General features: G+C 42.7%; 1 protein-coding gene across 3 annotated transcripts in view; it reads left to right on the plus strand.

Annotated features, from left to right (window-relative positions):
- Positions 1-378: 378 nt before the first annotated feature.
- Positions 379-18,632, plus strand: part of pde1ca (phosphodiesterase 1C, calmodulin-dependent a) — a 73,489-nt gene continuing 55,235 nt past the window's right edge. For all 3 annotated transcript variants that reach the window (XM_058393173.1, XM_058393180.1, XM_058393186.1), the window contains exons 1-3: positions 379-740; positions 4,326-4,376; positions 5,632-5,797. In XM_058393173.1, coding sequence (XP_058249156.1) covers positions 656-740; positions 4,326-4,376; positions 5,632-5,797 — 302 coding nt within the window. In that variant the 5' untranslated portion in view covers positions 379-655. The remainder of the gene's footprint in view (positions 741-4,325; positions 4,377-5,631; positions 5,798-18,632) is intronic.

Genomic DNA, 18,632 nt, shown 5'->3' on the forward strand with positions numbered 1-18,632 from the left:
AGGCTGAATATACTTTGGTAAACCATCAGCTAGGGAATAATGTTGTCGATGTGTCATTCAAGCAGATGCATGGATGAATGATCCTCGTATTAGCTTTACTGTAAATGTGTGTATCCACTCACAGCCTGTTGAACTCAGTGACTGCACTGTATTAAAGGCAATAATCAATTTATAAAACAGCACAGCAGAGCCAAAGCCAGAATCACAGGTGCAAATGTATTAACACTCGGGTTAACAAACAAGGTGGAGAGAGAGTGTGTATTGTGTGCTGTGAGAGCTGATAAGTGGGGAGGATCTCAGAAAGGGAGGGAAAGAGAGTAGGAAAGACGGAGAGAGAGAGAGAGAGAGAGAGAGAGAGAGAGAGAGAGAGGGAGCTCTGTGTTAGTGTTTCTCTGTGCACTGGCTAATGTGCAGGCCTGGGATGCAGTCAGGACTTTAGAGCTGTCATAGGGGTACTACAGAGGGGGCAGCCCACCTGCACCCCAAAACTTCTAATTCTTCATCTTGATCATCCTGATACACACACACACACACAACTAACACATGCTCTTCTGGACCAAGAAAGGAAGTTGTTCATACTCTCCAAACATCCATCTTCAAAGGACACTTGCAGAAGACTGACCACAACAAGTAAAGAACTATCGATCAAATCAAGATGACAGAGCCCAGCTCCAAAAAACAAGGATTTAAAAAATGTCGGAGTGCCACATTCAGCATTGATGGGTTCAGCTTCACGATCGGTAAGATTGGAAGAAACTGTGTGGGTTTGTGGGTCTGTAACACAACTTTTTCTTTTAATCCCATTACTGGCTGTTTGTATAGTGTGTTCCGATTGAAATGTCTGCAGTCTAGAATAGTAACGATTACTAAAAGTAATAGTGTTAATACCTGAACTACAAAAATAGCAGGTATTTGTGTATGAGGGAGTTGCTTGAAAGCGCACAAAGAAGTCTTTTTGTGCTAATGTGATGGTTTAATGGTGAATAAAACAGCACACTGTGAAAACTACTACAGTGAATGCTTTTGAGGGGCTTAGTGCTTCTACTAAAAATACTTATGTAAATAATGTTGTTTAAGCATTTCCTAAACTTCATTCAACAGAATCCTAATTTAAAATGGAGGCTTTACAATTTTTTTTTCTTTTTGGATCTGATGATAACTGTTGGATTTTACAGAAGTTTACATTTGTCTTATCTGACCTTTTGAAAAAGATTTTTCACATTCATGCTGAATAGAATTAGATTACATAATAGTCCCGTTTTTATGTAAAATGAGTCACAGTATCTTGCATTTGTATGGAAGCAGGCACAGAACAATACAAGCGAAGCGGCAAAATGACATGACAGTCGTTTTCAGAGAACGTGCAATGGTGGTAATTACAGCTTTACAAAGGTCAAGTGGCACCACTTATGTTACAGTAGACAATCAGTCTGTATGGAGGCAGCCAGAAACGCTAAAAATGCTCTGCACAATTTTACCATGCTTTACATCCGAGTAATCTTGCAGTCATTTATGAGATTCTGATGGCGTGCAGATGTGTTCTTCCATAGATAAGACACTTCCTCTGAGGACCTTCCTGTGCCATCGAGTTACCTTTGTGATTAATGTCTCCATGGCCACCACCAAAGTGGGGGAGGGGTGATGTCATCATTACACAGTGATTTTTGTCGCTTTGTAACAAACAAGTCAGTCTCATCCCCTGCCATATATTTGTGGGTTGGTGGGTTGCGGTTACCCAGCAGAGAGCTCATTAGAGTACCTGTTGGCTAATCAGAATCAGGTACAGGAGGTCACTAGAGAGATAGAAAAAAAGAACAGGGCTGGAGGAGGAGAAGAAGATGTGTGCCTGTCCCTCAGTGGGAGACCCTCAATCGTCATGTCATTACTGGAGTCGTCTCAGTAGCCCGGGGAGGAATCATTATCACTAATGAAGTGGCCTCTTCCTACCCCTGAGGACACACACATTGAACACAGTGCAGTCTACAGTCTACCTACTGACTAAGCTAAAAGAGTCCTTTACTGAAGACTTTGGATCCCTCTTTATTATCCATCTGGCACAGTGGAGGGCTTGTCCCTACTTACCACTGTGGCTGTTAAGTCTCGCTTTATCCGTCATTCCCTTTAGTTTCATTCTTCTTTCTGCGTATTGCATTTTACTCTTGTACCCACTGCCAAGCTCCACTACACATGCTATGTACACAGTCACCAGTCACTTTAATAGGAACACCTTTACCCCTGCTCAATTCGTGTAATAATCCAACAGCTTAATGCATAAAATCTTGCAAAAACAAGTCAAGAGCTTGGTAAATGTTCACAGCAACCATTAGAATGAGAAGAAATTTAATCGCTTTGACTAGGTGGCCTTGTTGTTGGTGCCAGATGGGTTACTTTGAATATACAGTATATGAAATTTAGTCAGAATGGTGCTGGGGAAAAAAACAAGCAAAATAAATAAATAAATAAATAAAAACTCCACTGAGTGGTAGTTCTGCTGGTGGAAATACTTTGGTGATGAGAAAGGAGAGAGAAACATTGTTTGAGAAACTGGTTTGAGCTGATAGGACAGATAACTAAAATAACTACTTTTTACAAATAAAAAATCCCATGCACCTCAGGGTTCGATGTGTGTGTATTCTGACTGCAGTGCATAAAATCAGTGCATGGTTCTGTGTATTGCACTGCTGCCATTTAATGTTTTGCATAATTTCATGAATGTGCAGTTGTACAAGTGTTCATATTTAACTGGATGGTGAGGGTAAATGAACTTTAAAGTGGTCACCACTCATTTTTGAAAATGTTAACTGCATATACAGTAGAGTCACATATTACATTCAGAGATACATCAATACATATGTATTGCATGGAAAGTTATCTGTATTCAGATTTGTTTCTTAGTTACAACTGAATGTGATTTGTAAAGACATTTTGCTTGATTATTTCTCAGCTGGTATTTGTAATGTAATGTCCAGCCCACTTTCCTCTTCTGTGTAAATAACACTTCCATGTGTGTACTGATTGACCTGCCCTGAGCATTTAAACTAATGTTATTTGAGACTTGCGTAGCTTGACACCATAAACAGAAATACTTGCTTTTAACCAGCAGATATGGCAGAAACGGTAAGATATATAAAATACACTTTGCACACACACACACACAGAGCACATGTCCACTGAACTGTTGACAGCCTGCAGTCCTGTGTGGGCTTAAATTATATCTCATTGCCTCATCTCAGTGTTCTCTCTCAGAGACAAGCCATTTCCCTCAGCATAAAATCCATAGAGGCCACTTACTGATGTTCTCTTATTTTCCATCATGACACCCACCCACACACACACATCCCTCCCTAGAGGCTGTCTTCACAACCAAACAATAATCTCCCTCCACCTTTACTTTCTGAAAAGTCCCAAAGGACATGTCGGAAAAAACGAGCCAGTTGCTGCCTGCATCAGAGCACTTTCTTTTTATTCCATTCAGTACTAACAGACTGAAAACTGTCAAGCTGCATTTCTTTCTTTTGAAAAAAAGACATATATTCATATATAGTGCTATCCTTCAGCGCTATAGGTGGTGTGTTTAATAGGTGTTTCATTCATCACATAGAGGTCAGTGAGTTAAACTCATCACCAGTCATCTTATTTTATATTTCAATCATGTGTGTAATGCAATACTTTGAAAATAATTCAGACCTGAATCTAAACAGAAGATTAATATCCAATCACTCGTGTAATGGTTATACACTATATTCTGTTTAGCTCTTTCTTTTGAGAATGTTAACATGTGAATATTTATGCATATACAAACGAGCAAAAATAATGAAAAAAAAAAAAACCCAGAATATTTTAATTTGCATACTTTTTTCAATAGTTTGCTTATTTACCTCTTCACTATGCCTCACTACGATACCTCAAAAGTAATAAAAACCTTTCCAACAATCTGAATCATGAGTGACATCATTTAAATTTTCGCTTAGTACTACAATTCACCCATAAACAATTCCCTAAAGTAGCTGATTTTTAGCTGTGTAAAATTTTACACAAGCATGTGAAGTAACTATTTTGCAGTAGCTGGTACTAAAGCTTTCATCTATAAGTTATCCTTTATAAGGCACTTTGTCTGCAAACTATGATGCATTTCCTTAAAGACTTTAGTGTGCAATTTGCTTGACACTAATTGGCGGTCTTAAAACTTCTGTTCCAGTGTAACAAAAGCTACCAAACTACAAAAATTCATGCACAGTACATTTATTAAGTCTGATGGAACAGATGTTTGTATATGCCATCCTCAAGGTATATGCTTATCTTTCTGTCACTCTTTTCAATCGCAGTCGCAAATGAAACAGGAGAAAGCCACCCCAGGCCTCTGGCACGCTTTGCACGTGAGTATCTGTACTACAACAGACCAAATATCAAATTCTTTATACAACCATAGATAAGATGTGCATAATAGAACTTTTAAAATAAATATACTGAAATCTTGAATTTGATTAATTGGAAGGAGTTGATACAGTTTCTATAGCAACACGGATCTGACAGCAGTTCAGCTTACAAGGCAAATCACTGATAATGTTTTAATATGTGATAACAGCAATTCATGGTGACTTGTATCACTCGACATAATCTAAGGCTAATCATAATTAAATATATAAATCAGAAATTAATTTGAATGCAATGTTAAGTGACTAAGCATAATATATTGTTGATATGGTGAAAGGAGCTGTTATTTAACAGAAAGAGTCTCCAGGGTGAGAGATTTGTCAAAGGTTAAGGGTAAAGCTTCAGTGATTTGGTTGTAAAAAAAAATGTTTGTGTGTGTGTGTGTCCGTGCGCGCGGGGTGGGGGTGGAGTGGGCGATGGAGTTGCTGGAGTGGGAAAACTGTTTATTTAGCTGCGTATATGCTAACGTATGGCATAACAGGACATTAGACATCATGTATATGTAACCAAAAACTATGTACTGTGGTATAACAGGAATTAAATATTTTGGGATGTGCTGGAAAATAATCAAATTCAAGGTGTAGGCATTTCTGCTCCATGTCAGGCCACATAACAATTTAATCAATGTCATTCATTATAACATTATTGCTTGCATAGTGATACAAAAGGCTTTTATAAATGTAAATTTTTATTTATAATATAAATCTCTCTACATATTATGTATTTCTGATATCATGAAGACATATCCTGACTGATAAGTGGTATTCAATTTTGTAATTTTCACTAAAAATGTACCTCCTTATGCTGTGTTTGGAAACGAGGACTTAACACTCAGTGAATGGTTTTCAGCCTGCATATGTGCAGCAAATAGGCTAGATGGCAGCATTAGCCAGCATCATGCTTTAGACAAGGAATTCATGTGCTAGTCACAGCTGGTTTTAGACGTGAACATCAGATCTACTTGCATAGATTGAACAGCAGGGGGAGATATAAATCTGTCAGTTTAGTGGTAGACCATGGAGGATTTTTTTTTAGCATACTGAAACAATCAAATACAGAATTTTATTTTATTTATTTTTTTGTTTATTTGTATATATCACATATAAAAGTTACAGTCAGACAACTTTATTGTTTATCTTTCTAATAAATTGATCTCCGTTGTAACTTTCCTAACCCTGTACCCTCTGATGATTGCAGGCTCGAAGTCCCAAAATGCCTTGTGGAACGCTATAACAGCAGGCATCGGGATCAGGGACAAAGATAAGAGAGGGATATTAATTGACCCGCGCAGTCCTGAGGAGATCCTCTCTGATGAGTTGCCTGCTGTGGACAGTCCTGATGCCATGGAGAAGACTGCAATCAGGTTTGGAAGATGTTACGGAATTTTATTCTTATTTTTTTTTCATCTCATCGAAACACAGCTCCTTGCTCAAGGATAAGGCTATTGGTGTAACCTTATGTCTATTCATTGCTTTGAATCTGATTGACATATGAGAGTGACCTAATGTTTTCAGAGCATACACCTGGTGTTTGTGAGTGCTGTCTCTTTAAATAGGGTCAAACAAAAAAATAATAAAATGGCTGCCCACTTTGTGTTGACAAAAAAGCTGTTTTGGGTCAATGGACATACTACACTGAACATGCTAGGATTATAGCAATCGAAATGTACTGTTTTTGAGCTCACTAAATGTTTGTGTGTGAACGCCTCTTTGTGAGTGCTTAGAGCTTAGAGGAACAGCTGGCAGGTGTTGATTGGAGGGTATTGACTGAACAGATCAATGAGACTTTAAGTCCATATGAGCATCACCTGATTGTTGTGTATGCTCTATGATAAAATGCTGTGATGGTTTCTCTCACATTTTCATTAGATATTTTATGTTGTTTGTGGTGTATACCGTTAATTACAAATGCTATACAGTGAAACAAAAAAATTCTTTTGTATATGACCACTCCTCATCGTAATAATTTACAGTTGCTATAATCACAGCCATTTACTTCACCCGACTGTATCTCCTTTTATAGCCAATTACCTGAGTCTGGCTAGCTGTGTAACTTTATTTATGTAAAGTCACTCTGGTTTTATGTGAATCTTTTACCAAGGGTGTAATCAAGTCATACTGTACATACACATATACGGTCCTACACACAGCATGTCAGGCATGCATTTCCGGGTTCCATGTTGCTACTTCCGGTTCCGGGACGCAACTTCCGGTTTCTGCCATTTTATGCTCCTCTGTCCTATATAAGCTAGCGAGCAGTCCATGCTCCTTGCCAGATGGTCTCTTCAGTCAGCCTTGAGCTTCTGAGACAGCTTCCTGCCCTTTTCTTCAGTTCCTGTCTGCCTGGTTTGTCTCTGCCTTCCTTCAATCAATGACTCTGCCTGTCCTACGTTTAACCTGTTCTCTGTATTTGGATTATTGGACTGTATGCTGCTTATGACTCTGCCTATCCTACGTTTAACCTGCTTTCTGGATTTTGGATTATTGGATTGTATGCTGTTAATGACTCTGCCTGTCCTACGTTTAACCTGTTCTCTGGATTGTGGATTATTGGACTGTAGGTGGTTGTTTCCTTTACTGATTCTACCAGCCTGCTGTATCCTGGTTTTTTCAGTTTCTTTTGAGAACTCTGCCATTTTTTGTGCCGTTCTTAATAAAGACTCTAAGTTTTGAACTCGGTCTGTGTTCTGCATTTGGGTCCTCACCTGCCACCCCTGACAGTACCATCTAGCCAACATGGACCCAGCAGAGCCACAGAACATGCAAGCCCTTCTAAGCTCCTTATCTGAGACCTCCACCTCTCACGAACGTCGTCTCCAGGATCTCGCCTCGGCTACACACGAACTGATCCGTCGCATGAATCAGCTTCCAGTCACTCCACCCTCTTCAGCTCCCTCGGCGACAACGACACCCACGAGCTCACCAGGTCATCTTCGGGAGCCACACCTGCCTTACCCCGAGCGCTTCTCCGGTGAACCAGGACTATGCCGTGCATTTCTCAGTGATCTTTGAACTTCAACCCTCTTCCTTCCCATCAGACCGCTCCAAGGTAGCCTATGTCATCTCCCTGTTGTCAGGCAAGGCCAAGCTCTGGGCAACCGCCGAGTGGGAACGTCAGTCTGTACTCTGCTCCTCCTTTGAGTCTTTTTCCAATGAACTCCGCAAGGTCTTTGACACCTCAGCTCCTCAGCAGGATGCAGCACGCTCCCTCTTTGAAGCCTCACAAGGGAGCCTAACCGTGGCGGAATATGCGGTGGATTTCCGCACCTTTGCCATCGACAGCGGGTGGAATGCCACCGCACTCTACGATGCCTTCTATCGTGGGCTGACTTCTGAGATTAAGGATGAGCTCGCTGCCCGGGAGCTACCAGCCGACCTCGATGACTTGATCGCCCTGGCTACCCGCATCGATCGACGCATTCGGGAACGCCAAACTGAAAGGTCAGCCCGACGTCTTGGACAACCCAACTACCGACCCACTGTCTCTCGCCCCCCGCCTTCTCCTACCCTCCCTGTCTCTGCAACCAGGAGCTTTCCTCTCTCCCATGCCATGGAGATCGGTCGTCGTCACTTATCCTCTGCTGAGAAGGACAGGCGTCGGGCCTCAGGACTATGCCTGTACTGTGGAGAGGCTGGACATTTTGCCGCTTCCTGTCCAGTAAAAGGCCGGGCTCATCGCTGAAAGAGGGGCCAGCGGCGAGTCTACGACCATCAGTCCCTTCCAAGCCACTGCTCAAGATCCACATCTCAGTTGACCAGCGGGGCTACGACCTATCTGCCTTTGTGGACTCCGGAGCCGACTCTGAATTTATGGATCAAGACCTGGCTAAACAACTAGGCCTTGAGACGGTGCCTCTGTTCTCGCCCCTCCAAGTTCGGGCCTTGGACGGCCACGTCCTCCATCATGCCTCCCAACGCACTAAACCCTTGCTTGTCACCATCTCTGAACATCACCAAGAGTGGTTGTCTTTTCTTCTGATCCCTTCACCATTTGCCCCTGTTATGTTGGGCTTTCCATGGCTCCGGAAGCACAATCCTCACGTGGACTGGACCAGTGGCCGTATTCTGGATTGGGGGACCTACTGCCTAGCCCATTGCCTAGGATCTGTACCTCCTACCAAGGTGTCTGACATGGACGAACCACCCCCTGACCTCAGCTCAGTACCCTCCGATTATCATGACCTGGGGATGGCATTCAGCAAGGTCAGAGCCTCCTCTTTACCCCCTCATCGCCCATATGACTGTGCTATTGACCTCCTGCCTGGCACTACCCCTCCTTGGGGTCGGCTCTACCAGCTTTCGGGACCCGAAAGAGAGGCTATGACCCAATATATTCAAGATTCCCTCACGGCCGGGATCATTCGTCCATCTTCCTCACCTGCTGGGGCTGGGTTCTTCTTTGTAGGGAAGAAGGATGGGTCCTTGCGTCCATGCATCGACTACCGTGGGCTTAATGCCATTACTACCAAGAACCGTTATCCATTACCCCTCATGTCTACCGCTTTCGAACTCCTCCAGGGAGCCACTGTCTTCACCAAACTCGATCTCCGCAACGCCTATCATCTGGTGCGTATTCGAGAGGGTGATGAATGGAAGACTGCATTTAACACCCCAACAGGCCATTATGAATATCTGGTAATGCCGTTCGGGCTCACTAATGCCCCTGCTATATTTCAAGCCCTGGTCAACGACATCCTCCGGGACTTCCTAAACCAGTTTGTCTTTGTGTACTTGGATGACATCCTCATCTTCTCCCACTCCCTAGAGGAGCATGTTCACCATGTCCGGTCGGTGCTCTGTCGCCTGCTTCAGAACCGTCTGTATGTGAAAGCCGAGAAGTGTGAATTCCACACCTCCAGCATCATGTTTTTGGGTTTCGTACTCTCGGCCGGTAGCATACAGATGGATCCCAGGTGGGTGGAGGCTGTGAGGGACTGGCAGTGCCCTGAAAGCCGTAAGCAGCTCCAGCGTTTCCTGGGGTTTGCTAATTTCTACCAGAAGTTCATCAGAGGTTACAGTGCCGTTGTGGCACCCCTGCACCGACTCACTTCCTCGCTACACCCCTTTTCATGGACTCCAGAGGCTGAGCTAGCCTTTGTCAAACTTAAGAAGCTCTTCACTACTGCTCCTGTCCTGATTCTTCCGGACCCATCACGCCAGTTTGTGGTGGAGGTGGATGCATCGGGGTGGGGGCCGTCCTGTCTCAAAGGGCTTCTAAGGACAATCGTCTCCACCCCTGTGCCTTTTTCTCTCACCGCCTTTCCCCAGCTGAACAGAAGTATGCCATCAGTGAACGGGAGCTTCTGGCTGTGAAACTGGCCCTGGAGGAGTGGCGCCACTGGTTGGAGGGCACTGAGCAGCCTTTCATTGTATGGACTGACCACAGAAATCTTGAATACCTTCAGACAGCCAAACGACTCAATCCTCGACAGGCTCGTTGGGGGCTGTTCTTTGGGCGTTTTAACTTCACCCTCTCATTCCGCCCTGGTTCTAAGAATAGTCGTGAAAGGGCATCCGGTTTACCATTCACCCCCGATGAGGATGACCCAGCTCCCGAACACATCCTCCCTTCGTCGGTAACCATCCATGCTCTTCATCTGGGGATCGAAAGGAGAGTGCAGCAGGCCATCGCAGGGATACAGATTCCAGGCAACTACCCCAGGAACAGACTCTTTGTCCCTGATCACCTTAGGTCTCAGGTCATCCAGTGGTGCCACAGCAGCTGCCTCTTTTGTCATCCCGGGGTTTCCCGTACCTTATCTACTCTCCAACAGCGTTTCTGGTGGCCATCACTCAAGCACGATATCCAGAGATTTGTGGCAGCCTGCCCCACCTGTGCTCAGCAGAAATCGTCCAGGACCCCACAAGCCGGGCTCCTGCGCCCCCTTCCGACCCCCAGACGACCTTGGTCCCATATCTCCCTGGACTTTGTCAACGGACTACCTCCTTCTGCCGGCCACACTACCATCCTTACGGTGGTGGACCGATTCTCGAAAATGGTCCATTTCGTGCCCTTGGCCAAGCTTCCCTCCGCCAAGGAGACTGCCCAGATGCTACTATTACATGTCTTCCGCTTACACGGGTTGCCTTGCAATATTGTGTCTGACCAGGGGCCACAGTTCACCTCGAGATTCTGGAAGGAGTTCTGTCACCTCCTGGGTACCTCCATTAGCCTTTCATCTGGCTTCCCCCCGCAGACCAACGGCCAGACGGAGCGTTTAAACCAAGAGTTGGAGACTGGGCTCAGAATCCTCTGTTCTGAAGACCCTACATCCTGGTCATCCAACCTCATTTGGGTCGAATATGCCCACAACTCTCTTCCCTCGGCAGCCACAGGCCTCTCCCCTTTCCAGGCCGCTTACGGCTATCAACCACCTCTGTTCTCTTCCCAAGAATTAGAGGCCTCGGTTCCCTCTGCCCTCGCTCTGGTTAAACGGTGTCGACGGGTCTGGAGGAGGACCCGCTTAGTGCTTCTCCGCTCATCCAAAAGCTATGCTCGATGGGCCAATCGTAAGCGCCACCCGGCACCCCCTTACCATGTTGGCCAACGGGTTTGGCTGTCCACTCGGGATCTGCCCCTGAAAGTCGCCTGTCGGAAGCTCGCTCCTCGCTTTGTTGGTCTGTTCCCAATCTCTAAAGTGCTCAATCCAGTATCCGTCCGACTCAAGCTTCCCCGGGCCCTTCGCATCCACCCTACGTTCCATGTCTCCAGACTCAAGCCTGTCCGAGCCTGTTCGCTGGTTCCCTCCACCAGACCCCCTCCTCCCGCCCAGGTCATTGATGGAGGCCCTGTTTATACAGTTCGCCGCCTTCTACGCTCCAGACATCGGGGTAGAGGTCTCCAGTATCTTGTCGACTGGGAGGGCTATGGCCCTGAAGAACGCTCCTGGGTGCCCGCACGTCACATCCTTGATCCCGACCTTGTTTCCCAGTTCCACCGCGAGCACCCTGATCAACCAGGAGGGGCGTCGTGAGACACCCCGTGGAGGGAGGGGTACTGTCAGGCATGCATTTCCGGGTTCCATGTTGCTACTTCCGGGACACAACTTCCGGTTTCGCGATCTCATTTCCGGTTTCCGCCATTTTATGCTCCTCTGTCCTATATAAGCTAGCGAGCAGTCCATGCTCCTTGCCAGATGGTCTCTTCAGTCAGCCTTGAGCTTCTGAGACAGCTTCCTGCCCTTTTCTTCAGTTCCTGTCTGCCTGGTTTGTCTCTGCCTTCCTTCAATCAATGACTCTGCCTGTCCTACGTTTAACCTGTTCTCTGTATTTGGATTATTGGACTGTATGCTGCTTATGACTCTGCCTGTCCTACGTTTAACCTGCTTTCTGGAATTTGGATTATTGGACTGTATGCTGCTTATGACTCTGCCTGTCCTACGTTTAACCTGCTTTCTGGAATTTGGATTATTGGACTGTATGCTGCTTATCACTCTGCCTATCCTATGTTTAACCTGCTTTCTGGATTTTGGATTAGTGGACTGTATGCTGTTAATGACTCTGCCTGTCCTATGTTTAACCTGTTCTCTGGATTGTGGATTATTGGACTGTAGGTGGTTGTTTCCTTTACTGATTCTACCAGCCTGCTGTATCCTGGTTTTTTCAGTTTCTTTTGAGAACTCTGCCATTTTTTGTGCCGTTCTTAATAAAGACTCTAAGTTTTGAACTCGGTCTGTGTTCTGCATTTGGGTCCTCACCTGCCACCCCTGACACAGCATATGTATTTGAACAACATACCATGTAGCTATTTTCATATACTGTACTGCATTACACAAGGCAACACACCCATTTCCATTAAAAATATAAATAAAATACTGTGTAAAAGTTGTAAAAACACCAGTTTCATTTGTATTTTACAAGTATATCAAGTATAACAAGTATATCCTAGCTAATAACATATGCGAACAGTGAGATGCTAACAGACATTAACAGCTGGCTAAATAGCATGCTAGTTTGCTAGTTTTTAATTAGTGTCATTAGTGAATAAATGAATAATTAAGATGAATACATTTTCATATTTTTCCTCAAAATCCCAGCCGACTGTGATAATACTTCATACAGATGATTTCTGCACTGCTAGCTACCTTGTTACTTTGTTTATATTATGAACAGTATATTAAAGACTGTTGTGTTTTTGAGCTTGCTTATTTCTTCCATAAGCAGAAATTAAATTAATACCAACCTTTATCACATTTTCAATCACAGTACTTGAAAATCCAGCGCACAAAAAGAAACAGTTGTGACTCTGATGGAAAGTGTGCAGTATTCAGTATGTAAATATGCCACGTTGAACACTGCCAAAATATAGCTTCAATCCTACCTGCTGATGTTGTCTGAGAGCGTCTGTGTATTTAGTCAGTTTTTGTTCCCTTTTATGACTTTTATTTTTGGTAAACACCATTACTCTGGCTAATGGATGCAGCCTGTCTAGAGCTAACCTGCTACACACACCATCCTACAGCACAAGCTGGTGTTTCTCAGCAAGGGAATAGTGTTTTTAATTGTCTTTAGGCCCGTCAAGCCAGGATGTTTCATGTCCCAATCGCAGTGTTTAGTTAGTACAGCCTTAGTAAATGTTTCTAGATGTTATCTCGGTCCATTTCTGACTCAGAGTGCCTCAAAGGTATTTGTCTATATTTCATACTGTCATCATTCAACTCACATTCCAGACTCATCAGACAACATTAGATAATTCTCCCTTTGAATATTTATGCCAAAACACCTTCTAGGATGAAATATCTTTAGGATCTCCAGTAAACTCCAGATAGCAGCCAGCGTCTTGACTTATCCTGACAGTCACAGCTAGCCTGCTTTAGTTCTAGTTATTTTGCTTGTATCCGTGTTTTGCTTTCCTTTATTTATGTTTAATTGCCATACTTACAGTACATCATACTTAATGTGTGTTGATATGTACTCCCTTGCTGTGGGGATGGACTTAACTGTGGTACCTCATTAATATGTATCTATATCACATCTAGACAAGCAGAATAGTAGATGAAGAAAAAATAGTTTTGAGTAAAGAGTAATAAAGACTGCAAGGGAATATTTGTTGTTTATTTCATAGAATCAGGTGAAGAACTGTGACTGTGAAGCAAAGGTGGAGGAGAAGAAGAGGAACAGCAAGCAGGAGCAGTCATAGCATCAATTATTTGATTCGAATTACAATGAATTTAACAGACATTGCCACTTTCAATGCAGATATCCAGGGTTATCTTCCTATCTTATGCTAGAAAATGTGTGTGTGTGTGTGTGTGTGTGAGAGAGAGAGAGAGAGAGAAAGAGAGATTGATATTTAAATGTTGCAGATGAAATGGCACTCAGTATTTCTGTGACTAAAAGATGCTTTGAAAGCTTAATTATTTTTCATGACCTTTCCCAACTCTTCTGGTGATTAGAAAACACTTTCAGCCAAGAAAATGTGTCTTCATGTATATCTGCTTGTGCATGAGTTTCTGTGCTTGATTATGTGTATCATTCAGGCTGTTGTGATTATATATGAAAATTATGAATAACATTTGGGAGAATAAAACAACTTAGCATACTCACCATACCAGCAATTCTGTACACCTAACAGAATTTTAGGTTAAGTTTGTTATCCATGCTCTTTGATTGGCAGGGATTGCACGATAAAGAGACCGAAGAGGCTGAATAATGAATGGCACTGTTCTGAAAGTATAATCCTCTCTCTTATCCATGTTGAAGTGACAGAGAGACAGCAAGAGTTATAGCAAGATGTACATACCATGCACAGAGACTCTCATTTTTAAGGTGGGAAAATAAAATTCCCCAAAATGCAGAGATATCTGTTTTTCTGCTTTTGCACAATTATTTAAATCCTTTCATTTCTATGGCTAGTTACACTGTTTCATAGATAGCAGCTACAATTACCCTTTTCATTGAGTCTGCGTCGAGCTGATGAGCATGTTAGATGTGCTAATCTACTTTACGAAAATAACAAAATTTCCCAATTTAATACTGTCTGTTTGAATGATCTAATCTTACAATTCATAACACATTTAATTTTCTAGCATGTCAAGTTGCTGAAAGGAAGTATGAAATCCTTCGGTGAGAATGAATGCTTGAATTTCCGATCGTGCATATGGTATCTGATTCTCTCTGGAACTTTTTTACACTTCGAATGCAGTTATTTTTCAGCAGACAGCAGTGGATGGTCCAGGGGGAAACTCATCATCAATCAGTCTAAGTGCGACAGTAACGGGGTACACACGAGAGACGGGTTTCTGCCTGCCTGCAACACAATGGCATTAGTTCTGACGTCAATGTGCCACTCGGCTTGCTATAAATACCCAACCATAAACAGCGCTCCAGTGAACTCTATAATGTTCTATTAGCACTTCATTGTGCATGTGGAGGCACTTGTGAAGGGACGCTGGGGAGCAGGCCTGCCTTACTAAAGAGCAGTACAGTGAATGTGAAAGGAGGAACAGTAGTTGTTTTGTAGGTGAGAGGGCTGAGCCATGTTAGCTTTTCATTGATACTACAAGCTATGCTGCAAAGAGAGAAAGATGAAAGATGAAGTCTGTGATACATAGTCCCTGTTTACTCCTCTTGCAACATGACATAACCCTTTAGTTCCAAACAGCACGGTTGAAAGAATGCTATCCAACCTTACTCTCTCAGGCTGTAACCTCTGTGCATACTGTCGAACATCATTTAGACAGTAAAAGCATCTCAGTGAGAACACACACAAATGTCACATCAACAGGGACCCAAAGCTTGCCTTTCAACAGAAAGAAAAGAGGGAAGAGGCTATCAGAGGCTCTGGGATTTTACCCCAACACATTGGTAAGAGTTTAGACATAGAGGACAAGAGGCAGCTGAGAGAAAAAAAAAGTTGTAGACTCTACCAGGGGATTGCATTCATGAAGACATTGTCAGGAAGCCAGGCGACCTTTCTCATAGTGTCTATATAAGAATCGTGATGTCACACCACAGATACTGCTATTCAATACAAAAGAAATCTTAAAATAATGCAGAGATAGACCTTTCAATTAGAATATACAGTAGAAACATTTCCCTTAGGTTACTGATGTATAATTCAAACTCATTAAGCAGATCGAACAATAATGTGGAAGATTAAAATACGGGAATCTCAAAGGAAATAAGGAAACCAGTTCGTCAACACTTCCAGTATAAACTGCAATCTGGTAAGCCACTGAATCTTTGAAGGTGAAAATAATATATTAGATTGTCTTGGTAACTTTCTTCTACAGATGATATGGAACATCTGTTTCCCTCCAAATGCCAAGTTATTTAGATGAGATATTAAGACCTTATCTAAAAATTCTAAACAGTAAACCCATCGTGACCTTTGGGTTGTCCATCACGTGTAACAGAGCAATTTCACAGAAGGTTACACTCACTGTTGCCGACTGCACAGTAGATCTCAATTTCTAAAAAAAGACCTCTCTTTATACATTGTAGAATAAGGAATTTGATTTTTAAAGTTTAATTACAGTTACATTTTTTTTCACCATTTCAGATTGCTCTCAATAGAATTTTCTTCCCTTTTGCTAGAATTCTTTACACATAGTAAACCCACAGCTCTGTCTCTGCATGTGGCAGTGGAACTGTGACTTCTGTATGTAAATTCAGATGTGATGCATTTGGCTGTCTGTGGCTTTACAGAAACAGCACCATTTGTCTCCCCTACAGTGGATGTATGGGTTGTTGCCTGAAGGTTTCTGTGGCATGCTTCTTTTGGCATTTTTGCATCATATAAACCAGAAGGGCTAGTGCATTTTGTGCATAACACTGCTGTACTGTGCTATTAGAAGTATTGGCCATGCAGACAGATGGCGCCTTCTTGAGATAAGACACAGTGTTACTGTCTTGCAATGCATGGAATCTGGAGAAAATAAAAAATAAATGAAGAAATATACAAAATTCATCTAATGTATATGGAAATACTCACAACAGCATGGTGACAGAATGGAGTCAGAATAGTCTTTCATTACGTCTCATCTGTCATTACCAGGCAGTTATTACTTCTTCAGATAGCTCTCTTTGCTAACTTATGGATGATTTGACCTTTGCTTTTTCTCCCCACTTCACAATCTGAAGGCACTCAAATCTTCAACAGAAGCGCATAAACGTTCACACAGGTGGGCGTAGCATTCTCATTTCACCCAAATGGCTTGGCGTTAATGTGCTTGCTCTCTGCGGCTTTTCTCTTGATTATCGTCTCTCTCTTAGCGGAACCTTTTGCCAGCTCCCTGATAGGACTGTGGCAGGCCAGGCTTATTTTAGTGGAGAAACCTAATTTTCCAGTTGACTGCCACCACCCTGGGGAAAATGAGCAGAGGGAAAGCAGAGGTTTGGATTGAGTGAGCATCTAAAGGCCAGGCCTACTCTCAGGGACAGAGTATGCAGCCAGACCAACCTTAGCCAATATAGTGAGCTGGCTGGGTTTGGGGTGTGGATTTAAGCCAAGTTGAGCACACATCACACAGATTACAGGGGATTATACTAACAGACCTCTTCCATGCTCTTTAGAGTGTTGGGATTATGGTAGAAATTGCATAAGTCAATGATGTAATAACGTTACCTCAATACACTGTGTATTTAACACTTTCCTAAAAGCGATAGTGTATAATATTTGAGCTGTGCTTAAACACATGCAGTAATTATTTGTATTTTCATTTGATTGTCAAATGAGGTTTGCAGTACCTAACTAGTGAGATTGGATTCTAATAATACTGTAATATTCTATACAGAGACTGCCAATACTATACAGAACTGAGTAAACTTTAGTAATCTGTGTGTGTGTGTGTGTGTGTGTGTGTGTGTGTAATTAAGGATTCAAATTAATTTTATTTGAAATTATTTTTTCCTAGTCTTAGTATATTTCTGTATCATTTAAAAAAACATTCGGATATAAGACAGTGAGTGGCGATGTCATGCTTGACCTTGTGTTATTCAGTGATGATTTGTGCTAAAGTGTCCTTAGATAAACCTTTTGTGACACACATCCTGTGACACTGCAGCACTAATGCTCACTGTGTAACCTCTAGCCTGAACAATGACCTCAATTAAAGATCAGTCAGATACTCCTTTATACGCTAGATTCAGCCACTTTAGGTCCTGAATGAAACTGAAATCAGTCAGAGATGTGTGTGTGTGTGTGTGTGTGTGTGTGCGCATGTGAGTGCACATTCTTTGTTCATGGTTTGGACAATTGAACATTCACAGCCTGTTTTTTCACTCGCCAGTGGTTGAAAATCAAAAAATCAATTGGCTGGCTTTTTGGGGTTGTCCTCAGACTCAGAGTACATTTAACTATCCACTTGATGGTCAGAGAAGAATAATTTATCCTCTTAAATGTAATGTCACCATGTTTGCCATGCATGTGATGAGGACTGGAGTAAATCACTGCTAGTTAAACACACGTACACAAACATATGAGCCCAGACCCAATTCTCATTATAAACATTTCCTCTGACCTGGCACTCAATTACTTTGGTGATATGGTAGATTCCCTGTGAAAACATGGTCTCATTAGCATGACTGCCAAGGTCTTTCAAAGGTGGAGAAAGATAATTCATGATTCAATTGAACAAGGACAAGGTGTCTTCGTCAACAAACACCTCATTCTATTGGACAAACATACTAGTGGGGGTTTATCACTGAACACATCATCTATTGACAGGCATGAGACAGGCAAGGACATTCCCATAGCAGCAGCCTGAAAGAAACAGCATGGTGCTCAATACGGAAGTGGATGTACAGCAGGTGAGTGCTAGATGCAGTGCTGAAGAAGCATTCAATCATTGAGGAGATGAAACTGCAGAGAGTCCATGAGATCATGTGGAGAGAAACTGCAGAAAGTACTCTTATTATCTGTAAATCTCAGGTGGGGAAATGAGCTACATGGCCTCTCTTGTGTTCTTGTCAATTTTTTCTCTCCACAGTATATATATAATGAACCATCCACAGCTGGAGGGTTGACCATCAGATGTGGTATAAGCAGAATAGCACACTTTTTCAGCACTGGCCTTATGCAAAGCACCTCACCTCACCCTCTGCATAAATTATTGTGCTGCATTTTGGTACTGAACCAAACAGGATCAAGGTCACAGCAAGGTCAAATGGCTGTTTTTTCTTCAGTAGATTCTTTCATGATTTAAGTATAATTTAAAGCTATTTCTGTCATACAAATTAGCAACATGAAGCATTAGA

This window comes from Hemibagrus wyckioides, linkage group LG01 (assembly GCF_019097595.1).
Source record: "Hemibagrus wyckioides isolate EC202008001 linkage group LG01, SWU_Hwy_1.0, whole genome shotgun sequence".
NCBI classification, from domain to species: domain Eukaryota; kingdom Metazoa; phylum Chordata; class Actinopteri; order Siluriformes; family Bagridae; genus Hemibagrus; species Hemibagrus wyckioides.